Consider the following 27570-nt stretch of genomic DNA (forward strand, 5'->3'; position numbering starts at 1 on the left):
CTAACATGTGCAGTAGCAGGGTCCCTGGCATGCTAATCTGAATGGGACACAGTTGTTATTAGTGTAACTGATTACACCTGTGCTTCTCCTGCTGTGATATGTCAGAGTGTTTCCTGTTGAAAAGGTGTGTAGGATCAAACAAGCAACACTAAATTGTACATTCAAACAAAAGTTTACACTGTCATTTTCTAATTTAATTATTCACTAATGCTTTTTAGATTTCAGCTACGAGCCATTTAACTTGATAACACTGAGAGGGGCCATTTTGCCGCATCATTTTTGACTTTACTCTTATTGCTAATACTTCTCTGCTGCAAATATACTTAAAGTAAAGTCTCTAAAACTTCTGTACCTAAGTACTTAGATATGGTGCATCACTGACATGCAGTGTGCTCATGCAGTGCATCTCTGTTTGGTGTTGTACTTGTTGATCATCAACTGAAGGTAATGCACAGTCTTTTGACTCAAAGTGAAGTCAGTGAATATAAAGAGTAGGGTATCATGGTGATATGTTCAGTTGCTATTTTAAGTGCAGTTTGCAGTAGCTGGGTGGCAGTTTAACTACATTAAAGCCTCATTTGCTTTTTCAATAGTTAACTACTTTGGGTCATGTAGTTTATGTAGTTAAATAAACTACATATTTATAGTATTATTGTGATGTTTTTTGCCATACAGTGTGGCACAATGCTGCAGCTCATGGGCCATGGCTGTCATTTAGTGACAACCACCTGCTATTTGACCTAAAGCACCTAAGGCTTGCAACCAGGATGTTTGCGACTGAATAAATTTCCCTAGAAGTTCAGCATTTTCCTGATTCCACCCCAACAGCTGCTCCCTTAGGCTACCTAGGTGAGGACTGGTCCCTAAATCAAACACACCTACACTAAGTGTCACTTTCTTCCATACCTCTGTAATAGGATATTCCAACTCAGATTGTGAGCATTTCCCGTGATGTACTTTGGAGGTAATTGAACTACTTTTTGAAATTAGTTATACTTTGACATGCTGAAATATTTTGACAGTAGTACAAATGTAGTGTAACCTCTTGTCATTGTGAAGTAGCTATAATTTGGTAAATTAATCTCTCAGTTTTAGGGAGCATCCTGGCCTCAAAAACAGCTGGTGTTTTTCTTTATACTGCACGTCACTGTGGTTCAGTTCATGGCTCTATCTGTAGATGAGAGCAACTGGTCACTTCAGAGGATTACTGTGAATATGCTACTGGGGAAAAAAGGTATTCACTGAATGAATGCGGGGCTCTTTGATGGCCAGCCTCAATGCAACATATCTCCACTGCCAAAGCATCTCTTTGATGTGTGAGGTGTCCCCCAGGCTGAAATAAATCAGATTACAGTCCTATTAGTTTGAACAAATTCACATGTGAAACTGCCATACTGCAGAGATGTGTTATGTTTTGTGAAAGTGGAAATATATGGTGCAAAGGTTTACTGAATCAGCATGAGTTGTCTGGTGAATGTACACCAGAAATAAGGCACTGGTTGTGGTAGTGACAATAGTTTAATTGCATCACTGTGTGGTCTTTTTCAAGGCAAGTTAAGTTAACATGTTAACGTGTGATTAAAGCGAGTTGTGACTTTTATTTAAAGGTACAAAGTTTTTCCAGCAGTTGACAGTTCAGTGAAAGTGTGTTCAGTAGCAGTACCTGTGCATCCTTTAACTAGAAGTGCAGCAGTTTCATTCCTTAAATGTACCTAATGTTGTTTTATCTATGTGTTACTCAGTGTTTCCTTCAGTTCATCCTGTTTATCTTCAGCTGTCTCCACTTCTGTCACCTCTAGTTCCAACTCCCTGCATATCTGTCCCAGAGGAAAGCAATTTTCCCTGGCTGACTCCTAAAATACCATCTGCACTGTGGCGTTTCCATGACCGTATGACAGTATAGACTCCCGCTGAGTTTCCTCCCTGGTCCCCAATGATGTTCATGTGTGTTGAGGAGTCCCCTCCCTGACTCTCAGCGGACTGCACACTCATCTGCTTCCTCCTGAGGAACAAAACACAGACACCTGTCGGCGCAGAGATCCAAACTACTGCGAAGTCATAAAGTTAAGACATTACAACAGTTTGACATCAGCTAACGACTTTAGACCATGGCTCTTATCTTAGCTGCCATGCCAGATGAGATCACACACACCTCTTCAGTTTTAGACAATGTCAAGGCTGTTTCAGTCACCCAAAATAAAAGAACCAGTGTAGCAGGAGCTTTGTGGGAAATGTCTCACAGTCACTCAGGTGCACATACAGTCAGGTGTAAATATAACCTGCAGGAGAGATTGTATCATAATAGAGACGTTGAAGAGCAGCAATTGCCCTGCTGTTGATTGCATTACTGGCACAAGAACTGGGTCATATTCAGACAATTTCCTGTGGCGGACAAGGAGCTGGAGTCACTCTCGTAGCGTATGAGTAATGCAGGATAGTATTTTAATGGATGGCATGTTTGGATGAGAAGCAGCAGAGTTAAACAGGGTTTCCCTCAGTGTCTGATACAAATGTATGCATGCTACTTTCATGTGGTGCTCATGAAGATTTAATAACGTAATAATGTTCTGCAAATGTTTGCAACACTTGTATTTATTAGCACTGGAATATAAAAATTTAAGAAATGGTACAATCTTTCCCCCAAATGTACAACACTACAGTCTCAAACTCAACTTAACAAACTGTGACTGTGTTTATATTGTGAGTAATGTAGTAGATGATTAATGTCTGAAATGACAGACTAATGTATATTACTCCTACTTTATCTACTGCTATATATTACATGCTTCATTAATACATTAAGATGCATTAGCTGGCTTATTTGGTTGGAAATATGTTTTGTAATTGAATACAACAGCGGATCTGATAGGATGGTGAAATAATAATAATAATAGGCTACAGTATAATGAAAGATTGAGGCATTCAAATTTTAATAATACAACCAGCTTATTGACATTTTTGGCTCTAATCTGGTTTAAAGCTGACTAAACATGTGAGTGTGTAAAATGCAGTTACATATTCAATCAAATTTTGAATGATTGTTATTCATTAACTTCCGGATGAATGGTGTTTGGTGTGAGTGTATGAATAAGTGGGACATTGCACATCAAACTGTTGAATTTGAATGGACAAAATGCTCATTTTATGATTATTATTATATTTTTTACAAATATAAATTGCCGGTACAAAAATAAAAACAGTTTCTTCTGTCATGTTAATATCAATGCGTTATACTTTATCAGCACCAAGAACCAAAAACAAGCTGTGAGACGGCAAAACAATCCAGAATAATCCACTACAGGCCAGTGACACGTGATGCAGCTGTGACACGTCATCAATAATTGACGTATATTTAAAATGACATTCGATCCAGCAAGTGTGCCCCATATGGCAAAGACGTGTTCCATCTATTCCTTCATCTTCACACCTCATCCTTTAATCTCTGCCTCACAGCAGAAGGACGACCTGTAGAACAAGGAAAAGATGCAGGTGTAGGAAGAGAGGAAGCATGAATAAGGGACCAAGAAACGTTAGTCTGTCTTTAGTGTGGATTTTGGCAACCCTCTGAGATTTATTGTTGTGCTAGTTACATTTAAGTACAGGAAGTAGTGATGTTCATGTAGCACAGTGGTGAAAATTAACTTCAGGTGTTCCTCCTTTAACATATGTGTCTTGGTTTCACAACTGCTGTCATAAGTGTAGTCAGCGTTGACATTCATGATATTCACCAGTGCTCACAATCTTTTCCTGGCCTTTAAGATACCCTGTGGAGTTTCTGACCACTATTAGTGCTATACTTTCAGGTGGTGGTAATGTGCCAGGAATGCAGCAACATGCCTTTAAAGGCCTAAAAGAATTAGACTGCTGGCTAGTAAACATGGATATAAATAATGCAGGTTTCAAACACTTGAGGGAAATCAATTTGGTCAATGTTTTATGAAGAGCGAAATGCATTCAACGGGTTTATTAGACTCACAATTGAACACACAGTGAATTTTGGCGAATAACACTTTTTCTGTTTACAAGAAAACTAGCACTTATAGCACTTTTTGCATTAACTGAGTGCCTTTGTTGCCAAGTCTTAAAGGGACAGTTCACCCCCAAATCAAAAATACATACTTTTTCTTTGGCCGTAGAGATGTCTGCCTTCTCTCCAATATAATGGAACTAGATGGCACTCAGCTTGTGGTGCTCAAAGCACCAAAAAAATACATTTTAAAAACTCAACAGCAGTGTCTCTTTCCAGAAATCATGATCCATTTACTCAAGATAATCCACAGACACAGCTGCAAGAAGTTTCATGAGGGAACTATTTTCTTTCGACCAAACTACCCCCGCCAACCGTATCACTGCGTAGAAGGAAGTGTGCATCTACTGCTAGCTCACCTAGTACACCGAGTTAGCTAACATTACAGCTCAGCCAAGGAGGACGCCTTAATCGTTACATCTTGCACTGTCAAGAGTAGTCCATGAGTAGATGCACGCTTCCTTCTGGACAGTAAGAGAGTTGGCAGGTAGTTTAGTAGAAAGAAAATAGTTCCTACATGAAACTGAATGAATTGTATTTTGGTGCTTTGAGCGCTACAAACTGAGTAACATCTAGTTCTATTATATCAAAGAGAAGGCAGACATCTCTACGTCTGGTATCTCCAACTCTCGGCAACTCACACCAGAACAATCTAGACTGATAAATAGCACCACAGGTAAGAGGAAAAACATGTATTTTTCATTTTGGAGTGAACTGTTCCTTTAACTTTACAACATACAGTAGTTGCCACAAGAAGTTATTGCAGGAAATACCAGATAAAAACATTGGTACTGAACATTTTACAGATGCATTTATTTTTCACATATCTGAAAAACATTGTCAGTGAACACGTTGCAGAGCTGTTTGATAGGAATGATAATGACATTTCTGCGTTTTGCTATCGGAGAATAGCTGCCTATGAACATTCGAATAGGATGAAGTTTATAAGAGATGATGCTACTTTCCCACAGAGGCTGTATGTAGTTAAGGATATTACTGTCTTTTTATCTGTGTTTTAAATATGGAACAAAACAATTTGCAACTAAGCCCATGATTTACTGAATTAGGTGTTGTTTTTATAATCAACACCAATGGCAAGTGTTTAGCTCTGGTGTATGAGCTGTGCTATTGCTGTGTGGCCTCTGTGACCAGTCTAATAATGTGCACAGTCTGCTGGGTCGTCAACACTACATGTGTGACACTCTCATGAAAATAGCAGAATTGGTGTCATTTTCTGACTCTGTCCCAATAACACTGATTAGTTGCTTTGGTCTGTTGGATGGAGGATGTCTGGGGTGTGGAAGACGACTGGTTCTAATCAAAAGGCTTACATTTGTTGGCCCTGCTGACATAACACTCACCCAACTGGTTTATCTTCTTTGATCCGGAAACATGCTGGCACAAAAATCATTAGCTTTATATGTGCACTATAGAGCTCAAGACTCTCTTCCCCGTTTTCTTCAGGGTCTTTGTGCAGCAGGACTCAGATGACAGTTCATGTAACTGTCTGTTTTGTCAGCTCATTCCCACAGGTTTGCAACACAGGCTAACATTACCCTTAAAGGTGCCTCTAATGAGTATTTAGCAGGGGAAAAGGCAAGCTCCCTGGCACCCTGTGTGTCTTAATTACATGACTTTGTCACTGTGGTGACAGTGGTGTGGGGACTGACAAAGTGCAGGTCGTTCCATAGTCTAGGGGAGACCTCTAATGAGCTTGTTTTTCTGTCTGATTGCATAGTTGTTGTGTTGAATCGTGATGTGCTACTGGGACAGATCACCCAATCAAAAGGCCCTGATACTGATGTTATGTTTGAATAAATTACAGAATAAAATGATGGTGAAATATCAGTTTATAAGCATCCAGAAAACTAGGAAAGTGCAGGATTATAATTCAAATATGCTAATTTATTGGAAAGGACAAGTAAAAGCAGGACTGTTTGTGATTAATTTTGTGCAAAAGGCTTTTTCTAATCCCCAAATTAGCCCTCACCTCCCCTTTATCTTCACGACTAATTAATATGTTTTAGTGATGGCCTGTCCTGGTGTTTGATGACCAGATCAAAGGTGGAGAAATAGTTCACCTTCAATGGGCATAACAGAAAAAGCAAGCAGGTGTGTTTTTGTGTCAGCAATCCACTGCAGCATCAGTTTGTAAAAAAAACAACAACAAAAAGAACACCAAAGTTTATTTCTAAAGACAGTAAAAAATTGCAATGACAATTTCCCATGGAAGATGCAAACATCCCATAAAAACGGAATGTCTCGTTTGCATTGTTCCAATAAGTACATACAGATGTAAATGAGGAAAACTGACACTGGAAACAACAGTAAAATAACTGCACTAAATACTTCTACAATACTATGAAATCCACACTAGCATAATGAGTGCTATTTGCCATATCAACCCCTTGTCAGTGTAATGTATGCAATGTATGTCTGAAAGGTCTCCCTGTTGCCTAGTGACAGTGACGTAGTCCTAGTATTGACCCTTGAAGAAAATGGATCTTGACAAGGACTCAACAGATGTATGGGTTGAGGATACACCTCTCAGAGCAGCTGTTGTACTACGTGCTCCTTTTGAAATGTGCTCTGGCATTAAAACCAACATACATCAGATCCTATATTGTATATTGTGCTCAACAGGTGTGATCTAAAATTCTTGGCACACACTTGGCATCTGTGTTGTCATGCTGTATCAGCAGCCCTGACTCACGCATTTGTTATTAAGAAGGCTCATCGCAATTATGTGTAGTGGTATAATTAAGCAGTAAACCACTCTGTTCCATGTCGTGCCTAACAACGGCCCTTAGCTCTTCTAAAATCATTGTTAACCACGGCCTCATGTGGCTCATTGCTTATATAAAACGGTTACTACACATAGTAGGCAATGTTTTAAAATAAAAAAATAAAAACACAGCAACAAAAAAATGCAATAATTTATTGATAACAAATAATCCTTCTATCATCGAACAGTGTACCTCTTTTGCGACATTTAGTGTAGCCTGATTACTTGTTGAGTAACTAAGCTAACATTACACTATAACAAAAAATAGCAGTTGACAACATAGCTAGAGAAAAGTGAGCATAATAGGCTACAAATAAACATATACAGTGAGTTATCCCCGTAGGCTCTGTTTGTTTCTTCGCAGCATCTTTGGGATTTTTTTGTGCATTCTTGAATGACCAAGTTGTGTACTTCTGATCATTGTTGTCCTGCAAATATTAAATAACTATGATTGATAGGTGACTAGTTGGCATAATAATACTAAAATTGTAATGCAGTCACAGCTGTTTGTTTATACTATACGAGTACTTTACAATGGCCTCAAATGTGGCTTAGTCAGTCATAATCAAAGACTAGAACTATTTGTTTTATGAAGATTTATTAATGGGAACTACGGCATAAATTTAAACAACTAACTGAAAAACAATTGAAATAATCCATGAATATTAAATACATGAACGTAAACTGATCTGCACACACTATATTTACTAATGTGCTATTCATATGGCTACAAATGCAAAGCTTGTCCTGAAGATTGAATTAGAAAAAGGCTATGGCTTCATTAAATAGTGTTAATCCTCTGGGAACATGATTGTCCTCAGTTGTGATATTGGCCTGAGGGTGGTGCCAAAGGAAAGCTGATGAAATCAAAAAATGAGAAGGGTTTATCTTGTGGGAAGCATGAATGTGCAGTTTTAGTGTAATCAGTGCATTAAAACTTAATTGTAAGTTGAAATTTTGAAAGTTCAGAGGGTCGCCAAATACATATGGGCAGTGATTCCCAACTGGTCCAGCCACAGGGTCTAGATTTCTCCTTAGTCATTAGTTCAGAGTCCACACAGGTTAATGCATTCAGCGTCATACATGTGTTTGGCCATGTTGTTCAGCTAGTTTGCCTCTCTGTCAAGTAGCTGTCCGTTAGTCACTCACTCTAAAACAGAAAACAACACTTCAAAATCTCTGTGCCAGAAATTCACTGTACTCACCTGCAGTCCATTCAGAATGGACCTGCGACCCACTTTGGACCGTGACCCACCAGTTGGGAACCACTGCATTAGGGTTAGTTCTCTGGGGACTATGATTATCTATGTGAACTTCTTGGAAATCTAAAGCTTTAATGCCTTGGGTACAAAGTTGACAGTCTGACCCATAGGGATAGGCGCCTTAATATTACATTGGGCCCTGGGGCTACGGACGCTTCTCCTGTTGTTGTTGTTGTTGTTGTTGGTGCCACTCTGTCTCTTTACATCATCATACTGTCCTCCATCCTACTCCACAGCAGCAGAGGGATTTCTTACCAGCTCTTCCCTCTTCCTCAGCAAACAGCCCGCTCACGACACTACTGCTACCTGACTTAAGATTTGAGATACTATAAAACCAAAAACTTGTTCTACAATACGGTGTGGTGATCATCATGGGAAACCTCTGTGACCTCCCTGTCCTAATATTGTTCAAGGCCCCTAGTGGCCTGGGGCCTGGGATCCAAGCACAAATAAGTCCTTGCATTAAGGTGCCATGGCCCATAGGTGAGGCTAGAAAAAAATCCATCATACCTACACACCCACACAGTGTCATTCTTTCAGGAATTTCCAATTAATGTGTGGGTAATTTGTCCAGTAGATTATGATATTTCTTGTGTTCAGGTGTAAATTTTGGCCTCATGGTGGCACTTGTGGAGAGCTCATGGGTTCCCTGATATCTTGCTGTTGGCCTCAGCATTACACAGACTGCTGAACACCTCCACCATCCTTACATTAGCACCTACTGATGCTTTTAACTGAATGGTTTTTTTTTTTGAAAATCCTTCATCGCCACAGTTTACAAGGTAATTTATAAAACTGCAAAGCCTCACATGGCCTTCCAAAGCATCATAAAAGCAGAAGCACCACCCCTTCAGTTACTGTAAGTGTATTATGTAATCTCCACTCTCACTTCTGTAACCCCAAATGCATTAAATAGGAAGCTTTGAATATTCTGCAGCAAAATTTGACCATGATATACACACTTGAACAGACACCTACTCTCACGGAATAAACTCTCAAAGAAAACTGTGCCCTTTAGCGCCTTTCTGCTTCTTTAATTAATGTCCCGGATAATTGCGCACATTCTTTTGGACTCATTATTCAGGAATGAATTTAATATTGGTGACAGGACTCTGCAGCAATATGATGATATCATTAATCATATCGACACAGCTGTGGCCTCAACAGGCTTTTCATTTTTAAATGTTTGGGCAAATTAAATCGCAGTGTAACCGGTTTTGCCCTTTCAAACAAATGGTTACCTGCTGACAAAAGGAAAGAATAAAAAAGTTGCAATATTCCCACACATGCCCTTATTAACATAAAAGCTACCCGGGAATGGGCGGCCACTTGATGTTGCACAGAGAGCATTGCAAAATTAGGATCCTCACAAATTGCTACATACAGTATGAAATGGAGGCTGTGGAAAGCAGGGTGGCAGGAGAAAGAGAGGATAAAGAGCTCTTACTGTAGCTCGCAAACAAAATGAGAGAGAGAGTGTAATTATCTAACAAGTGTATAATGTGTCCGCTGGAACCGCACTGAGTGACTCAAACTGGCTCTGTTATAATTGGATAGATCTCCTGATTGTAATCGATTTCCGTTTCAACACTTCAACCGCCACATCACTTAGAAATCACGCTTTAATTACTGTCTATAGCATTTTATTATTCTATGTCCTTATCTGACTACGTCCTTGTTTGACGGATCCAGGATTATTTAATAACTGTTGAACACTCACCCTTTGAGACGACACACTCCTTTCAGTGTTTCATGACTCTTCAGTGTGTGATTGTGGTGCAGATTTTTAAAGTAGGTGTTGCCGTTGAGATTTGCAGCTGCACAGAAATAATGCGTGTTTTATTAACTGTTTGTTAATGTGGGGACGTGTTAATGCCTCTAAATCCCCTGTCTTTGTTGCTACATCGCTCAGATTATATTGAATGCCACTGAAGTGAAATACATAATTTATTGTGGCTGTTATTGGAAAAGTTGCTCAATTAAAGAACAGAGAGAGAAAAGAATAAACAAAAAGAATATATAGGCCAATATTATCTTATAAAATTCTAAAGCATCGGAACGTAATGAAGCATAATTTTAAGTGCTAGATTGCAGACAACTGGACTTGCTTTAGTTTCACCTCTCATTCAAGAGACATCTTCAGATTTAATGGACTGGTGTGGAGTTGCAGGCTTTAAACTGTTGGTTTGAGCTGTTGCGGTCACTAAGGTCACATGTACGTCATTGACCCACCTACCATCATGTGGGTAATAGAGCGTAATTTTCAAATCACAAAAGCTGCAACTGACAAACAGCCAGGTCAGAAACAACTTGCCCTGTTGGCTTCATGTAAACACTTGCTGCCCTATGCTCCATGAGACGTATGTGTATGAAAAGTAGATGAGGAAAACAACTTTTAAAGTGCCGTGGGCACACTTTGATTCTTGCAGTGAAAATGTCCTAACCTGCTCCGTGCCTCTGCGAACAGGCTCAGCGACGTGTTGCTTGTTTTAAAAAAAGCACGCCCTTGCTCTGCTTTGGAGATGCTTCAAGCACTTCCAACCTATTTTCAGAGCAAGAGCACGCCATTGCATAGGCTTGTTCTGGGCTCGATAGGCACCCTGAATGTTGTTGTTGCTTGAAGTATATTTGAACACTCAGCTAGAGTGTGCTCGCTCACTGTACTGTATGTTGGGAAGAAGTGTCAGATTGTTTGTCGTGGCATTTTTGAGAGGGAGAAAGTTGAGGTTGATGAGCTGAGAGAAGACAGGCGTTAGCGATTGGAGAGTCGGTGTGCTTCCCGACCAGTCTGGAAGCTGAAGCAGGAAAGGTTAACAACAAGTGGTGGTGCCATCAGCAGTGTGCACTTTAGTTTGTGTGATTTGTTTACAATGCTGTAACTGTATGAAGGTCAGAAGGATTCACATTTATTTTTGTAAATATAAATGTTCACACCAGGTCTGTTGTTCTGCACCACAATACCTTGCTGTACTTTTGAAGTTAGAAGTTATTATATTCTGCTGCTATTGAAGGTTTCTACAATTCAATAGCTAAATAAAGGTTATTCATATCTATTCTTGCATCAATTCATCTCAATCCATCATAACACACAGGCCTGGCCTACATGAAAGAGCAGTGTATATGCTGACTGTATCCAATGTTTTGTCGGTCATACTATAGAATGTTTTATTGTTTTTGTATAGTGAATAAAACAGAACATAAGGAGCTAACAAAAAATTGCATACTGATAACAATATTAGTCGTTCAACCCTAATTTCTTTTACATAAATTAAGCATATAATGACAATTGAAAGACGTAATGTCACCTTACCTGTGAGCCTGCCATTATAAGTGTGTCTATTGAATTTAAAAGGAGGTGTGAGAACAAGTCAGAAGCCTTCATAAAGAGCACTTACAGACACTAATCAGGGGAGAAAATGAAACACGGGAAAAATTCCATGGCTAAATGTCAGATGGTGGTAATAAGGGAAGCTTTTTATCCTTTGTTGATCTGGTGTGTGCGGGTTTGTGTGTTTATGTGCATGGGCGGGGGGGATGTGTGTTGGCTAAAGGTAGTTTTGATAAGCATAAAGGGAAGATTTCTCTAGGATAACATTCAAAATGATGAAAAAGCAGTGTCCTTGCTCTGGTGTCATTTCCAGTATTCAGTGGGCACTCAAAAGGGAAGATAAATAAATAAATAAAAGCGAGGCAGTTTGTGCACTCACAAATGTAACTGTTCGACTAGGTGTTGTGGAGCGTTTTTTTTTTTTGTACTTTGAAAAGAACAGTATGCTGTTAATGGGCTTCTGCTTTCTGTAGCTCCTGCAAAATGAAAAGCAGTGGCATTGATTTAATGACTAGTTTTGACTCGATACACATAATCACTCTGTCGCTATCTTTCTCTCCACTGTTTCCTCTCAGCGCTCATGCACCAATGCATGTGCGGCTCAACACGATTTCAGAGTCAATTTTTGTTTGAGAGTTTGTGAGCAAAGCTAGAATAGACTACCATAGGTCTGTGCCATACCAACTCTGAGCTTCAGATGCTTTTGCTATAAATTCTTGACAGTAGGAGGAGTCACGTTCATTTTAAAGACCTCTAGAGATGTCCTCTCTCTACCCAACCTCCACCACCAACACCACTACCACCGCCACCCACCACTCACACCTACTGTACCTCTTGGGGAAGAGAGACGAGGAGAGAAAGCGTGGAGGGAGGGGTGGAGGGAGATCGAGAGAAGAAAAACAAATCAAGAGCCATAAGCTCCTTGAAATGAGCTTGTTGAGGTGTGAGAAACGGAGTGAGGGAGAGAAAAGATATGTACAACAAAGACCAGGGGGTGGAGAAGGACTTGAGAGAAATTCTCCAGCTCTGTATCTTTAACGAGAAGTGGTGAGTCTTTGACAGTTGTGTTCTAGTGCGAGTCGGAGGACTTCATTTTTTTCTCTCCTGAGAGTTACCCAAAGGAAACTGAAACAAGCCAGTGCAACTGACAAGAGGCATTAAAGCAGATTAAAAGGCACCAGGCAAGGGTGGCCGCAGGTTGCCAAAGCGATGGAAGCTAACTCCAAGAAGCATCGGTTTAGGAAAGGTCGGAGTGCCACCTTCAGCATTGACGGCTTCAACATCACTATAGGTAAGATATTGTGGGTTAGGCAGAGCAGCAGGAAAGGTTAAGTGTTTGCATGTGAGCGAGATGCATGAAAAGTGTGCATGACAGGAGCAGAAAACATGTGTGAGTGTGTGTGAAGCAGAGCAATGAGGCGTTCGGCTCCAGCACAGCCACATCGTTAAACACATCACATTTCAGCCTCTCTGCACAACTCGCCACGTTAGTCCATTCTGCTGAATTTGATGCTTTCCCCTGTAATGCAACTACACCATGGAAACAAGCTGGCTTCAGACTAAAGCTGTGTGCTGCTGACGTCACCAGGAATTCATTCTATTGTCTTGACAACCGGAGTGTTGATGAACTTATGTGGCACTTGCCTTGTTTTTTGCCGGAGCGCTTGTGAAAACTCTCAGAAGAGTGAGCGTTGAAACAGTGTTGACAACAGAGTGATGTGAAGATGTCTGTGCTGGAGACTTTGGAGGAACTGTTCCCTTATATCTGTTTGTAGTTTAGGAGAAGTGGTTTGACAGCTTTGTTGTGTACACAGCAGGGATAATGTCACAAGTGTGATGATGAACAAAATGTGCTGCGTCAGGTCTTATTTATAGTAAAAAAGTTTGCCTGAAACTTTAACCATGAAGCTCTCTGTTAAAAAAAAGCAGCATTTTTTTTAACATCAGCAAGAAATGTGACATGTAAAAACTAATAACAAATACATTTTGCTTTTGGACATATGTAATTTAACACTGAATGACACAAGGCAGTAAAGTGCTGCTGCACTTTTTGCCACACCCCAATCAGTGTTGTCACAATAGGGGTTTTGCCCCAGATGACAGTAAACACCTGCTGCGACATCACTGGGTCTAAATATCCAACAAGCATGTAAGCCTCACCCCACTGTCAGATGTGTCAACTTCAGGATCGACTAACTTTCATTCAGGATGCAGATATTCATTTTATTCTTCTTAATCATGTGAAAGTGGTCAAATCCACAACAAGCTATCGCCCAACTTAGTACCTCAACTAAGCTTTGCAGAGCGTTTTAGCCTCTTTCAGCTCATTGTTTTGGATTTATAGCCTGCACCTTTAATGTTTTGGTTCAGTCTCACTGCCTAACCTTTTTTCAGATGTAGCAGCTGTTTTTAGCAAACAAGCTCTGATAAACCCACGCAAGCCACCTAGGCAAACAGCAGTGAGCATAAAATGATGTAATGGTGAACATGTTGGAGCATTTACAGGCTAAAGAGACACATATTTCCCTCAGGAGTTGGTGGGAACAGAAACGGGGCCAAAAGGGACAAATGAATGTCGGACTTAGATTCATAAGGTGGTCAGAAACATGACCCTAAGTAAATGTCCACATCTGCTAGATGTGTAGGAAAAAGGTTTTCTGGCACTTTCACCACAACAACTTAGTACACTGATTATATGTGCTCCCAAGTGGGCAAACATGATGCCAGTGTTAAATGAAAAAGAAGGACTCATCTCATACAGACTCAAGCTGACATGCTCAGGAGCTAATATTTGAAGATTTTAGTCCCAGTTGATTTGGCGACACCTGCAGTTACTGTGGCAACAGAAAATGTGGTTTATTACTGCAGGTCACAGAGTTTTGGGAGCAGTAAAACAAACTATTGTCAATTTAATAAAGAAGTCAGGCAATAACTGGCCTTTTCCCATCATTCTGTGAAAAACAGTGACCTGATTTTTTCGCTGCATGTGGCATTAGTCTGCAGACAGCAGAGCACAGTGGAAGTGAAAGTTGGTTACCTCGCCAAGTTGGAGGTGTGCAGCCTCTTGCCAGCAGTTCCTCATCTAACAGCTCACTGTGGCTGCTCCTGACTGGTTAATTACTCCCTGCCATATTTCAAACTGATCCGCTGTCAGTCAGCACCAAAATTACTGTTGTCATGTTTTGATGAACAATGGCGGTATGTGCTAAGCTCACTGATAAACACGCTGTATTTCCTGTGACCCCTTCATAACAAACTCGTCACTTTCTTCCAGAAGTCCCCATACAATTAGAAAGTTAAGACAGCGAGAAACCTTATTTATATTAGTCCGGTCAGTGCGTATTACTGCTGCTATAATAGTCGTAGTAATGCCCATTACTGTTGACTACTTATTTCTTAGTAGTGCTTTTATTAAATTTCACCCAGGTTGAACTGTGAGCCATGAGCTTAGTGCTGTTGTTATTGTGTAACTGAACACACAGGGATTACCTGTTCTGTGGCATACACACTGCCCACCTAAATTTATCTGGATTATGTGAATGCACTGATAAGAAGAGGAAAGTTTCAGTGTTAAGGGCTTGAGAACACAAAAACAGGAAGGGAGATGCTTTCAAATAATTTCCAGATGCCTTTTTAAAAGCAGCCCTTAAAGATTTTATGATCCCACAGAAAATAGACTTTGGATTTTCCGCTCGCTTGGACACATCCTGTTACCTCTGAAAACCTTTCCTCGATCGCATGTGGCCTATATCACTGCCATACTACCCGCAAGCATGGCAGTTGTCATGGTAACCTACAAGTGTCACAATCAATTGCTCACTGGGCCTGGGATTCAGTCTGCACAGCATTTTGCCAATCACCTCCTCTGAAGCGTGACTCCTAAGCACTGGTAGCTCATTGCCTGGCTGGACACCTTGTGTTCACTCCTCTATTAAACTCTGAGCCTCGACTGTAGTTGGCAGCTCCTACTGAGGTGTTTAGTCTTGTTAGCTTTGTTATGTTTTTGTTGATGTACAAAGCTCATGGAGAGAGAGCACATTATTACTTTATAGCTCATCTGCAGCAGTATGGAGCCTTCAGGCTTTAGTTTTTATGTGCACATATATGTTTTTTCTTAATGCCATTTTCACACTTACATAGACATTGAAATTATTTAATGTTTCAGAGTAGTTTTATCTTGTACTTGTGCAAAATTACCATTAAGGATTGTGTATTCTTCAGTTTATGTCTGAATTAATTTCTTTGTCTAGACAAGCACAGTTTTTACTTGGTCTTATATATTTTCTCCTTAAAATGGTCACTATTTTATAACCCTACATGAAAAGCAATTTTTTAAACAAACCCCGTCGATAAGCTGTTATCCTCCATAGTATACCAGAGTGTGTCTCAAACAAGCACATAATTAGTGAGCAGGAATCAGAAATGCCTGATACATATTTGAACCACTTGCCTTCTTCTCATAAAATAGACACAGTAGAGCTGTGCTGTTGGTACATGCGTATAGGTTTGCCTGTTTTTGTAGAATATTTGGAATGAGGCTGAGATTTTATGCACATTATAGGGTGATACTTTAATTAAGTTTAGTAAGAAATGTATCACTTTTACCATAAGTGGTAGACCATGTGTTAACACAACTGAGAAACATCACACCAATCATCAATGCCCTTTTCTCCAATTTTCATGTGCTGATAGTTCATACATTCTCAACTTGTAATTTATTTTTCAGTAACTAGCATTTTGCTAGCAATTTATGTACAATGAATTCAATTCAACATATTTGTTTCACCAGAATAATCCACCCAGTGTCTATACTACTTTTACGGGAGTTGTGGGTTCATGTGACAAAAACTTGTAATTAATATTCCCAGTAAAACAGTCGTGTAATTAATATACAACTTCAAACAGCAGTAACAGCTTGTTGATTAAGTTCAGATTTCACAAGAACACAACATCTATCTGTCAGTGTCAGTGCAGCATATGAAAAGTAAAATGTGTCAAATAGACCAAAGTAAAAGACATACAATTACACCAATGAGGAACATTAAAAACCACTGACAGGTGAAGTAAATAATATTAATCATCTCATCACAGTGCAATGTTCTGCTGGGAAACCTTGGGTCCTGGCATTCACATAGATGCAACTTAGACACTACCCACCCAAACACGATTACAGATCAAATAGGCCCTGTCAGGGCAACGGTACTCTCCATTGGCAGTGGGTCCCCCAGCAGGAACATGCCCCATGCCACACTGCTTAAACTGCTCTGGAATGGCCAGAGGAATGTGACAAAGAGTTTAAGGTGTCAATCTGGACTCCAAATTCCCCAATTCCCAACCCCATCAAGCGTCCGTGAAATGTGTTTGTACCCCAGAGGTCCTGCGTCCATGCCTGGACAGGTCAGAGGTCCCGTCGTAGCTCGGACTTGGCTCTGACCTGTTGAGGCCTGGACATAGGACCTCTGGGGTACAAGCACATTTCACGGATGCTCGATTGGATTGGAATCTGGGGAATTGGGAGGTAAGCTCTTTGTCATGTTCCTCAGGCCATTCCTTTGCAGTCTGTGGAGTGGCATGGTGCATTGTCCTGCTGTGGGGGGCAACTGCCTTCAGGGGGTGCCGTTGCCATGAGGGGTTGTACTTGGTGTGTTACGGTGTTTGGGTGGGTGGAGCAAATCAAGTAGCATCCACATGTATGTCAGGACCTAAGGTTTCCCAGCACAACATTGAGTTGTAACAAGATGATCATTGTTATTCACTTCACCTGTTAGTGGTTATAATGTTGCAGCTGATCGGTGTATATCAGATGTAAATACTGACATATTGTATGATAAATATGTTGTAGTTTATAACTGATTAAAACTGGTGTGAAATTATTTAATCAGCTTTAATTAATTAGTACTAATGCCATGCAGGGCAAAAGTACGGTGATAATAAATGTTAAAACTGTTTAGTTACATCAGAGTTTATGAAGCCAACTCTCGCTCTCTGTCTGTTTCATATCCTCTCTTGCTTGTTTAGTGCGGAGGAAACGGCAGCTAAAAGCAGAAGGGCATGGAGTCATACTTCTGTAGGCACAGAAATGAAGTTCAGATTCACACAAAAACTTTATTCTCATGAAAGGAGACTTATGTCTGTTTCCATGGTGAGAACATGGTGCTGTTTTTCTGTGTTCCAAACATTTTGCAGTCACTACTGTAACCTACACTTCCCACAATCCAACCATGAGCATCTTTTTGTTAGACCTTTTCTGTCTGGCAAATGCCCCCTTCTTTTAGACTCGATGTGAAAATTCTGTTTTAGGCAACAGGTAAATCTATGTAATCAGTGTTTTTGGATGCTGTTGCAGGTTTGTCTTCATCAGTTTTGCCTGCAGCAGTGAACAGACTGTGTAACAAACCATGAATCCTAAGCTCTGAGTTAATTAAACTAAACAAGTGTTTGGGTTCAAAACAAGAGTTTGTTTAATTAAATCTAAGAAAGATCATTCTGAGTAAAGATCATTCACTGTAAATGTTAAAAACCATTGTTAGTTTAGCCAACATTTAATGATTTTCATCTGACAAAAAGAGCAGAGCTTCCTATTTTACTCCAGGGGAGTAACATATGTTAATCAATGTTTATTCAGACTAGAGCTGACCTGAATGCTTGGCAGCTTCGATGCTTCGCAGCAAGATGTCGAGAAAGTCAAACATCTGGAATAGGTTCAAAATTTGCCAAGGTGACCCCCCAAAACTCAAGTTCCAGATATGCCAAAGGAAACTGGCACATTACAAATCTACAATGAGCTTGACAATGCACTTAAAAAGTGTAACTAACAGCTCGGCCATCTTGCAAAGTAATCTTTTTTGGTAACACTTTATTACCAGAAGATGTCTTTGTCATGACAACTTGACATTAAATTTGTTTGGGATGTCCTTATAATGACAACTTGACATTGACATAAAGACATCTTCTGGTAATGTCATCCTAGTTAATGTCAAGTTGTCATTATAAGGACATCCCAAAACAAATTTAATGTCAACTTGTCATGACAAAGACATCTTCTGGTAATGTCACTTTGATTAATGTCAACTTGTCATAATCAAGACAACCCAAACAATGTCAGCTTGTCATTACAAAAACCGAATGACACTTAATGACAGCAGTCATAAACGTTTATGACATGTACATAATGTTTATGACAGGTTCATGACCGTGTCATGTCATAGTTATGATAGTGTCATGTCACTCTTATGTAGATACTTTCAAGTAAAGTGTTACCTCTTTTTTTTTACCTGTTATGGCTAATGTTACTGCAATCTGCATGCTAACAAAGAGGCTAACTGTCACAATTTTTTAGGCGTATCGACTGAAAATTGACGTTTCAAAAGAGTCAGACTAATGTCCTTGTCTCTCGTCACCCTATCTGATGGACCTAAAGCATACTTGGCAGCAAATCAAAAAAACACAGTTCAAACTCTGGCCAACAGGAGAAAGGTTGATGCCTGAAAAGCAGGTGGGGACCCCTGATGTCACCCTCACACTGGCTTTAAAGCTGAGCCTGAGTCGAAACAGTTGGAAGGCATCCCTGGTGGCACTGGCAGCATATCAGAGCTGACAGAAAAAGCAGTACAATTAGCATTTTCGCCAGTTTTGTGCCTTTCTGTGACAAAACTTGGAATATTAACTCTGACATCTAATCTTCTTCATCTGCCAACAGATACAGATTGTTTAATTTACTGTACACAGAATATCTGTGGACAATCTGATTATTGTTATTAGCCTGAATCAAACAATATTGCTTATATTTATCACAGGAAGATGAAGAGGCTATATGCTCTGCCAGTGGGAGAGACTTAATGAGGTATACAAACACACACATGCATCTTTAATATTGCAAATGGCCTTTTCTAAGTCTTTTATCCCATATTAAAACTTGCATGCCCTCTGCGTGGCTGCCCATTATCACGACAAGGACTGTCAACCCACTTCCACAGCACAATTTAGCACAGAAAGAAGTTCATTGTAAGACTCAAATTATAAATGTAGAACTGCAGACTGAGATGATACAGAAAAAGACTGTCGGAACAACCTCAGGCTTAACTGAAGGTCATCCTTATCTGCTTCTGTACCGCCTGCAAAGGTTCATTGGTGAACACAAATGGGAAATGCAATCTCCACATGGAGCACAATAGACTCCAGATCACAAGGACAGAACTAGAAATTCAGATACTGGAGCACGAATTGAAGGTGGGTGGGAGAGTGTAGATGATGTTAATTACAGTAACAGAATATTAAGGCATTTTGTCACAGAATTTTCGGGAAAAAGAAGCAAATAAGAGCAAATAAAAGTGAAAAAGTCTTTATTTTAAGAGAACTGTGAGTTTGTGGTGGACCGATTGAAAATGTTTTTCATTTCAAGAGATCAGCAGGATGAGGTGGAAGGTTATTTTCTTTCTTATGATCCTCAGGGTTGGCATCTCTACTAGGGTCAACAAAGGCCAGAATAATGTCACATGACCTATATGAGGTAAATCCAAACAGCGACGGGTTGTAGAACTAAGCTTTGGGCATGCAGATGTTCATCTCAGTCCTGGATTTTGTCTTGCTGTGGGCCAGGATAAGGGTCAGAGTCAGTGCCTCAGCAAGGTTAGTAGCGGCACTCTCTGTTCACTACTACTGCAATCATATCAAGGGCTACAGTTACATACAAAAGTGCTGACAACATTTTACTCATACTGTGCAGCTGTTTCTCAGTGTAGATGTACGATAAATATGTGAAATGGAGCCTGGCCACTTGCCTCCAACAGTCGTGATGATGAGAGCTCCATCACGTTATCCTGACTGTGCAGAGGAGTCGTCATCGTAATTAGTTGCAGAGAGCTTATACTATGAAGTGAATCTTTCCACAGAAAGACCTGCTCTGTCTTTACCTGCACATTAATGCTGTAAAATGACTTCCCTTTCACAAAGTCACCTTCATTTACTTTGATGGGTATGTGGGTTTTGTGAGCACAGCCAATTACACCGAGAAACCCTGAAATATAATTAACTGATCCGGTCTGAAAGGCCTTCACATAAAATCATTTCTTATTAAAACTGGAAAAACCTGTGACCTTCTTGTTTTATGAGGCTCACACTTTAAAATCTAAGTTAAAAAAATGCAAAAATGTGCCTTATTATTTGAATGCTGCTCAAATAAATGTTAGGCATTAAAGTACATTAAAATGTTCATTAAACACGACATATATAACCTAAACATTTGAAAATTATTTGAGCCTAAATGGCTCTTTGATTATATAAGTACATGGTGAAGAAATAACTGAAAGGCACTTTAACGCACACTTAATAGTTTATATGAATTCATTATTACACAGGCAAGCGTGATGACTTGGGAATCATCTCTGGGGAGATCTGGGTTTATTGAAGATTTGATTTAAATGTAGACAACCAGAGTCAGAACATCTAATATTGGGCGATGTAGTGGAGTTCTGATGACTCTGGTTGATGGCCTGAAAGACTGAGCAGTCACACACATTTACCTTTCAGTTTTAATAATCAACAATAACTACTAATTGATTAATTAGCACCCTGACACAAATTAACCTTTTAAGTTTCTCTTTGTGGCAAACATCTTCTGACATTTTGTTGTTAGAGGGAAGTTTCTGTCTCTCAGTTTTATGGAGCTAGCATCTTGTGGCCGACAGGTGAACTGCAGCTTTAGACACTTACTTGGAGCATATTCACAAACAGTGATGGCAACAATGAAAGCATGTAGAGTTGTAGAAGTGTCATAGTGTAGTTTCGACCTGCCCCTTGCCTTTCTGTTCTCATATCAGCAGTGTTGAGGAAGTAAAATAAATGAAATTAAACTAGTAGTTTAACAGATTTTATAGTAGCTTGCTGGTAGTTCAACTACATTATTATTTACAAAGTAATTCAAGTAGTTAAATGACTTTTTTGCCATTTTTTGTGTGGTTAAATACTGAAACAGGGCCATTAAACAAAAGGATTTATTTATTTATTTATACCACTGCTTCTCTTTTGTAATTGAGCCCGCTTTGCAGTGCATCCGCAAATGCATCTGTCAGACAGTCACTTTTTTTAGGACAGGTTTAGTCTCTGGGGTTTTCCAGTAAACTGGATTGTCAGCTCACCTGTGGGATGTATTTAACTATAGTTTTTAAAGTTTAAAATCTAAATTTCTAAAACTAAACTTGAGTATGTTAGGTGTCAATTAGTCATAAGAATAGATCGTTGCTATTTAAGTTATATAAGTTGTTGCATGCTATTTTAGAAGTTACTAATTGAGTAATCCTGCTCAGTGCAATACCCAAACCTGGACTTGAGTTTCTGCAAGGCAGGTGTCAGACTAATAGACAGTACATTGTAAACAAAACCAAAGCTGACACTCCTGCACCTTGCAAGAATAGAGTGTTTATGTATGAAGTGTGGGTATTTTTTGTAATAGCTTAACTGAGTGGCATTTCGCCAAGATGTGACTTTTTTGTATTTTATTTTGTCATAATTTTGTATAACATGTACAGTGTTTATTTGATGTATACATATATTTCACAGAGTAGTTTGAGCTACTTTTTCTAAGAGGCTTTAGTTAACCAAACCAGACCTTTCCTTAGGGTAGCTTTGCTGTGGTTCAACTTCCAGTGTGAAGTACTTCTAGCTTTGCCAACACTGCATATCAGTCATCAGTGAGTTGTTTTTGCTAGGACTGCACAATTAATCTAATTATTATTGGAATTGCAATATGGCTTGGTGCAATATCTAAATCACAGGAGCTGTAATTTTTGGATAAAGGTCAAATGTGTCACAACATATGATTAGAAATGAAGCATTGTGGTGCTACAGAGATGCTGCTGCTGCTGCCTACAAGTCATATTCCAGACCTCAGCAAAAACCACATCATCATCATTTTCATATTTTTTGCAGCCCTAGTTTTTGTCCTCAACACTGCTGCTAGATGTATGCATGTTTCACCATTCTCTCCATACTGTGTGCAGTCTTTAGTGGGCAGAGACTCCAACAGGGCACCACTCTGGAACAACAGCAACAATTATAGTACTTTCACTGTCACTTAAATCACACTACAAGGCAGCTCTAGGGTTTAATGGAACAGTATATGACCTTCCTGACTCTGTTTGTATTACACATCAGCACAAGATTCACCATCCCTTTTGTTTTAATCTCAATAAAATACATAAAAACACAGACATACAGGCAAATACAGGCACATATAAAAAGAAATAAACATCAAGACCACCAAGGGCAGGATGTGGAGAGCCTCATTAAAATTATCGATTGACCTTTCTTATTAAGACTAACATGAAGCATGAATACTCCCACTGTATTTGTTGCACATGTGAAAGTGGCAAATTTCCAGATATCAGACACAGTTTTTAGTGTTTTTAATATTCAACACAGAGCAAATGTGTGTGACAACAAAGCAACAGTTATAGATGATTTTACAGTCACTGGTAACCACTGAAGAATTTTATCTTTTGACATTAAGTTTCAAATAACAAACCACATTTCTGGCCTAACATCTATTTTTTCTCCTCTAGTGGCAAATGAAGAAGGGGAGAGCTCCAGCAGACCACAGGCCAGTTTTGCACGTAAGTGTCCCCTCTGCTAGTCATTATGATCATTCGTCCCTTCACTAAATTCAATCATTTAAATCCATCACACCTCTCAGATCAAAGTCTCAAAGGGTCATTTTACCACGAGTTAATAAGAGATCAGATGCTGACATTTTAGCACATCGCTAAAATTGATGTGTCACTGAAGCAGAAAATTTGATTCCAAAACTCAATAACAAGATTTTCCAGAAATAATTTTGCCGTTAATAGCAATGATCCACCCACATATTTCAGTTCATGTGTTTATAGAGAACTATTTTCCACACAAGAAACAAATACTGATGGATTATAGTAAGATTGAGTCTGTTAATTAATTTTCATCTTTTATATTCCAGGTGGTGCTCTATATTAAAATAGAGAGCAAAAGTGTGACACAGTTACTTACATGAAATCTTTGGGGAGTTGATTTAAAAACTTTTTTTTTGAGCTGATAAAGGTTGGTAATCCCTGTTACAATGACTATATAAGTAGTCTATTACTTGTAGCACTACTACTACTGTGTAATAAGTGCTAGATAAACTAGCATTGACATCATACACCCACATGGGGGCAGCATTACAAAGGAGTACAATTGTTTTACTACAGAGGTGTTGACAGCTATTCAGTGGACATTCAACAGTTCTGTTTTTTGTTACATAATCTATACAAACAACCATCTGCTAAACAAATGAAAGCTTGATAAATAACTGTAACACTACTAAGGCTTTTTTCTGTTTTGTTTTGCAGGCTCAAAGTCCCAGAGTGCTTTATGGAACGCCATCACGGCGGGGATGGGGATCAAAGGCAAAGAGCAGAAGGCCCCCCTGAATGACCCACGGAGCCCTGAAGAGATTCTGGCCGACGATCTCCCTGCAGCGGACGAACCAGATGCCACAGAGAAAACAGCCATCAGGTTTGATGCCCCTCAGCCATAAAGAGAGAAAAGCAGTTATTTATTATTTGTTAATCATCACGGATTCAATCCTGTGTCAGGCTGCGGTGGGACATTGACAGCCATGTCCAGCCCATTATGTTACACAGGTGTAATTTGCATTCAGTCGATATTCCTTTTAGCACATAGGAAGGAAACAAGGCAACGCATACAACGATGTGTCATTCTGCAGTGTGTATTCATTCAGTATTTTTGGACTCTGATTAACATGAATTTGATTATTAGGTTGGCAAGATTTGAAGTGGTCCCTCTGCTTGCTTTCTATGAAGAGGATAATTTTCTTTCTGACATTTAACGTTCTTCACACACACACACACACACACACACACAGTGCTAATTGCTATGTATGGCTGCTGACCTCGAGGGACGTGGGCAAGATTGATTCCACCTTGATAACAAGGACTTCAAACCACCATTAACATAATTTGTTGTCACTTTTAGAATATTGAACGTCTTTTAACGCCTGATTCCAATTAACCTTGATGGCTCTGGAGACTGTTACAAATGCCGCAGGTGGCAAGAAGTGAGCATTTGTAAGAGGATACTAAAAATTCACCTAGTGTGCGATAACAAGCTTTTGACTGTATGCAAAATAGACAAGGAGTTACGGCAAGCCGATTTGGAGAGGCTGTAGTGTAGAGAGCATTCACTGAGATTTATAATTTATGGGGTGTTTGGTACGAGATTGTGGAAATCCCATTCAACTATTGTCTCATTTTCTTTCTCGGCTTCTCTGCAAAAGTCTCTGTGCAGTAACGCAGGCTTCTTCTGTGGTGCTTCTCCATGATATCTCAAATTACAGTTGTTCTCTGCCATAGTCTTCCCCCAGAACGCAGGGCCTTTTTTTCCAGAGTGGGGTGGTGACAAGGAGAAAGTGATTTTCCACTTGACTGGACTCAGCCTGTTCCTTCATTTAAAAGCCACAGCTTAGATTTTAAAGAAAAACACAGTGAGCGCAGGGCAGCTAAAAGCACTCTTACCTTCCACAGAGGAAACAGTTCATTTGTCCGTAGAGACAGTGACTTATTTCAGTGTCATATATTAAGATGTAGCTATAACTTTAAACAGGGCGGGGAGCAAATGCCAAGTACATGCCAAATGCTGCTAAATCTTTGGCTGAGGCTGCACAATTTTCATTTGTCTTCTGGCCTGCAAGGGAGTAATTCATTTCAGCAGCACTAACAGTTTAAACAGAAGTAAAATATGCCAAATAATACTCTACCTACCAGTTTCTTGTTTATAAAAGTCATTTGACCAGCAAAATAGGGGCTGCACCTGGTGAATTTGGTGATTCACCACCAAACGTGGCCATTACAAGAGAGCTTAGTTCACCTCCTCCTTTTAAAGCATCCCTCAGATATGATTCACACTCCTCAACAGACAGCCATCTTCTTCCTTACATCTTTGTCTGGGGAATCCCGCTAAGGTCAGGGGAGAGTCTTTGGCCAGGCCAACAGTGGTTAATAGAGGGCAAACCCACAGGGAGCAGTGGGGATCTACAACTGAATGACAGATGGCAAGATTATGGCACAAGGTGATTAAATGACCGAGGAACTAGCAGTAATCCATAAAATGATGTAACCACTGTGTCACCTCCGAGGCCAGGGCTGGCTGTTATCCTCCAGGCGATGATAATTAGATTTTATTGGAGAACGGAGAGGGATCATGTGTGGTGTGTCGCAGGCAGGATGAGAGTGAGTGTGTTAAAGGACGGTTGTCATTAAGTGGGGTTGAATGAAGGTAAATGTCAGCTGAGGCCTAGAGGTGAATATGACAAAATTTGGAGCATTTTGGTTGCATTTTCTTTAACTGTTGTACTATTTTGATTAAGCTCCACAGTCCATTTCCCTCTGAGTATCTTAATGGCTCATTTATGTGCTTTGCTGGCTGCAGTTTTCCACTTTACAAAGTTACTTGATTATCTTTTTGCCTTGTTTTCGTAGCTCAGCTGAATGGTTGCCTTACACTTCAGACACATCACAGGTGTTTATATCAGGATTACAGCTGCTCCTGCAACACATTCGAGTGCTTGTTTAGTCACACAGCGAAGGAAAGAAAACAATATAGTGCCATTAGTGTATAAACACAGGCTGACTCATCTGTGTGGTCGGTGTCATGCTGTTGTTTCTGCTCATTAGGGCTGCCTTATGCATTTTAAAACACTTCATAGCTACTGAATGGGCTATACGAGGTTTTCAAGCACAGGATGAAACCAGTGGTTTTTTGAATGGTGCAGTGTATAAATATTGTCATGTCATTGTTTATCCCAAATCCCACAATCACTCACAAATTGCCTCTTGTAGCCTACTTATATTGTTTATGAGTTGTGACTATTCAACTTTGATCTGCCGTATCATTGTAAAGTTGCTTTGCTGTAGATACAAGTTATAATAATGTTTACATCTGTCATATATAATTTGTGTACCCATCACCTCTCTTCTCCAACTGCAATTTATATGTAACAGGACTATTTTACAGTGACTAACTTCATCTTGATGTTTTCCATTAGGTGATATAGCAAGCTGAGGCTTTTTACATTGTCTTCACTCTGCCTGACAAACATTTTAATGGCTCTCATCTAAATATCAGCGTGTGATTTGAATACAGCGTCTTCACCATAATTTCCATCAGCGTTGCTTCTTATCCAGTTTTCACCAGTCTGATTGACTGATTGATTATTGTTTCCATTTAAAATTGCAGCTCTGCAAATATTAATTACTTCTGTTTTAGTCCCAAGAGAACAAATGAAATTGAAAGGCTTTGGGCAAAGGATAAGTTAGTACTCATTATTAAAAATGACCTCTTTATTAGAAAACAGTCGCTGGTGAATGTTCTTGCTACAGATTGAATGCCAGATTGTAATAACATTGTTATTGATAAAGAAAGAAGGAACAGTGTGATTGCAGAGCTTTTGGTAACAAAAAATAACAAGTTAATACTAGTAACAAATGCATCATAAGTTATTAATCAGTAATGATTGATGGGGACACATGAAAACATAACATATGATTAAAAAACAAAAACAACAAAAAAACAACTGCTCGATATTGTGCCAGCAAGAATGTCATCATGTTATATGTCTTTTTATGCATTATTTATTTGCACATGAAAAAACCTGAGCAGAAATGCTGGAAATGAAAATAAATAAATAAATAAATAAATAACTACATAATTAAATAAATAAATAAATAAAATGAAATAAAAAATGAAAAAATAAGAATAAATGAATAAATAAAGAAAATGAAAATTAAACAAATAAAATAAATAAATAAATAAATAAATAAATAATAAATATGGTCCTTCTGCTGTGTTTTAATGAAGAATTATTGCCACAAAAATGTTTCTTGTGATAAAATTCATCACTAATAGTGCCTAAATAGAGATAAAGTCTAATAAACTGGGACCAGTAAGATTACAAAGATGACTGGAAGCTTACCAAATGGTGACTAGAGACAAAAAAATGTGTGTGTTGCTTCTTTTCAGTGCATTTTGAGCACAAAGTAGCTTTTTAAAAATTGGGTACACAATTTGTTCTTTTGTCACCTCACACAGAGTTGTTCACAGTCACATTACAGCTATCACACAAAAAGACTTCCACTTATCA

General features: G+C 39.3%; 1 protein-coding gene across 3 annotated transcripts in view; it reads left to right on the top strand.

Moving 5' to 3' along the window:
- pde1cb (phosphodiesterase 1C, calmodulin-dependent b) overlaps positions 1–27570 on the top strand; it is a 126611-nt gene that overhangs the window by 802 nt on the left and 98239 nt on the right. For 2 of the 3 annotated variants that reach the window (XM_078173101.1, XM_033650961.2), the window contains exons 2-3: positions 22961–23011; positions 23762–23927. In XM_078173101.1, the coding sequence (XP_078029227.1) occupies positions 22961–23011; positions 23762–23927 (217 nt within the window). Of the gene's footprint in view, positions 1–12481; positions 12694–22960; positions 23012–23761; positions 23928–27570 lie in introns of those variants that run through there. The other variant, XM_078173102.1, reaches the window with a different exon arrangement.

This window comes from Epinephelus lanceolatus, chromosome 12 (assembly GCF_041903045.1).
Source record: "Epinephelus lanceolatus isolate andai-2023 chromosome 12, ASM4190304v1, whole genome shotgun sequence".
NCBI lineage: Eukaryota > Metazoa > Chordata > Actinopteri > Perciformes > Serranidae > Epinephelus > Epinephelus lanceolatus.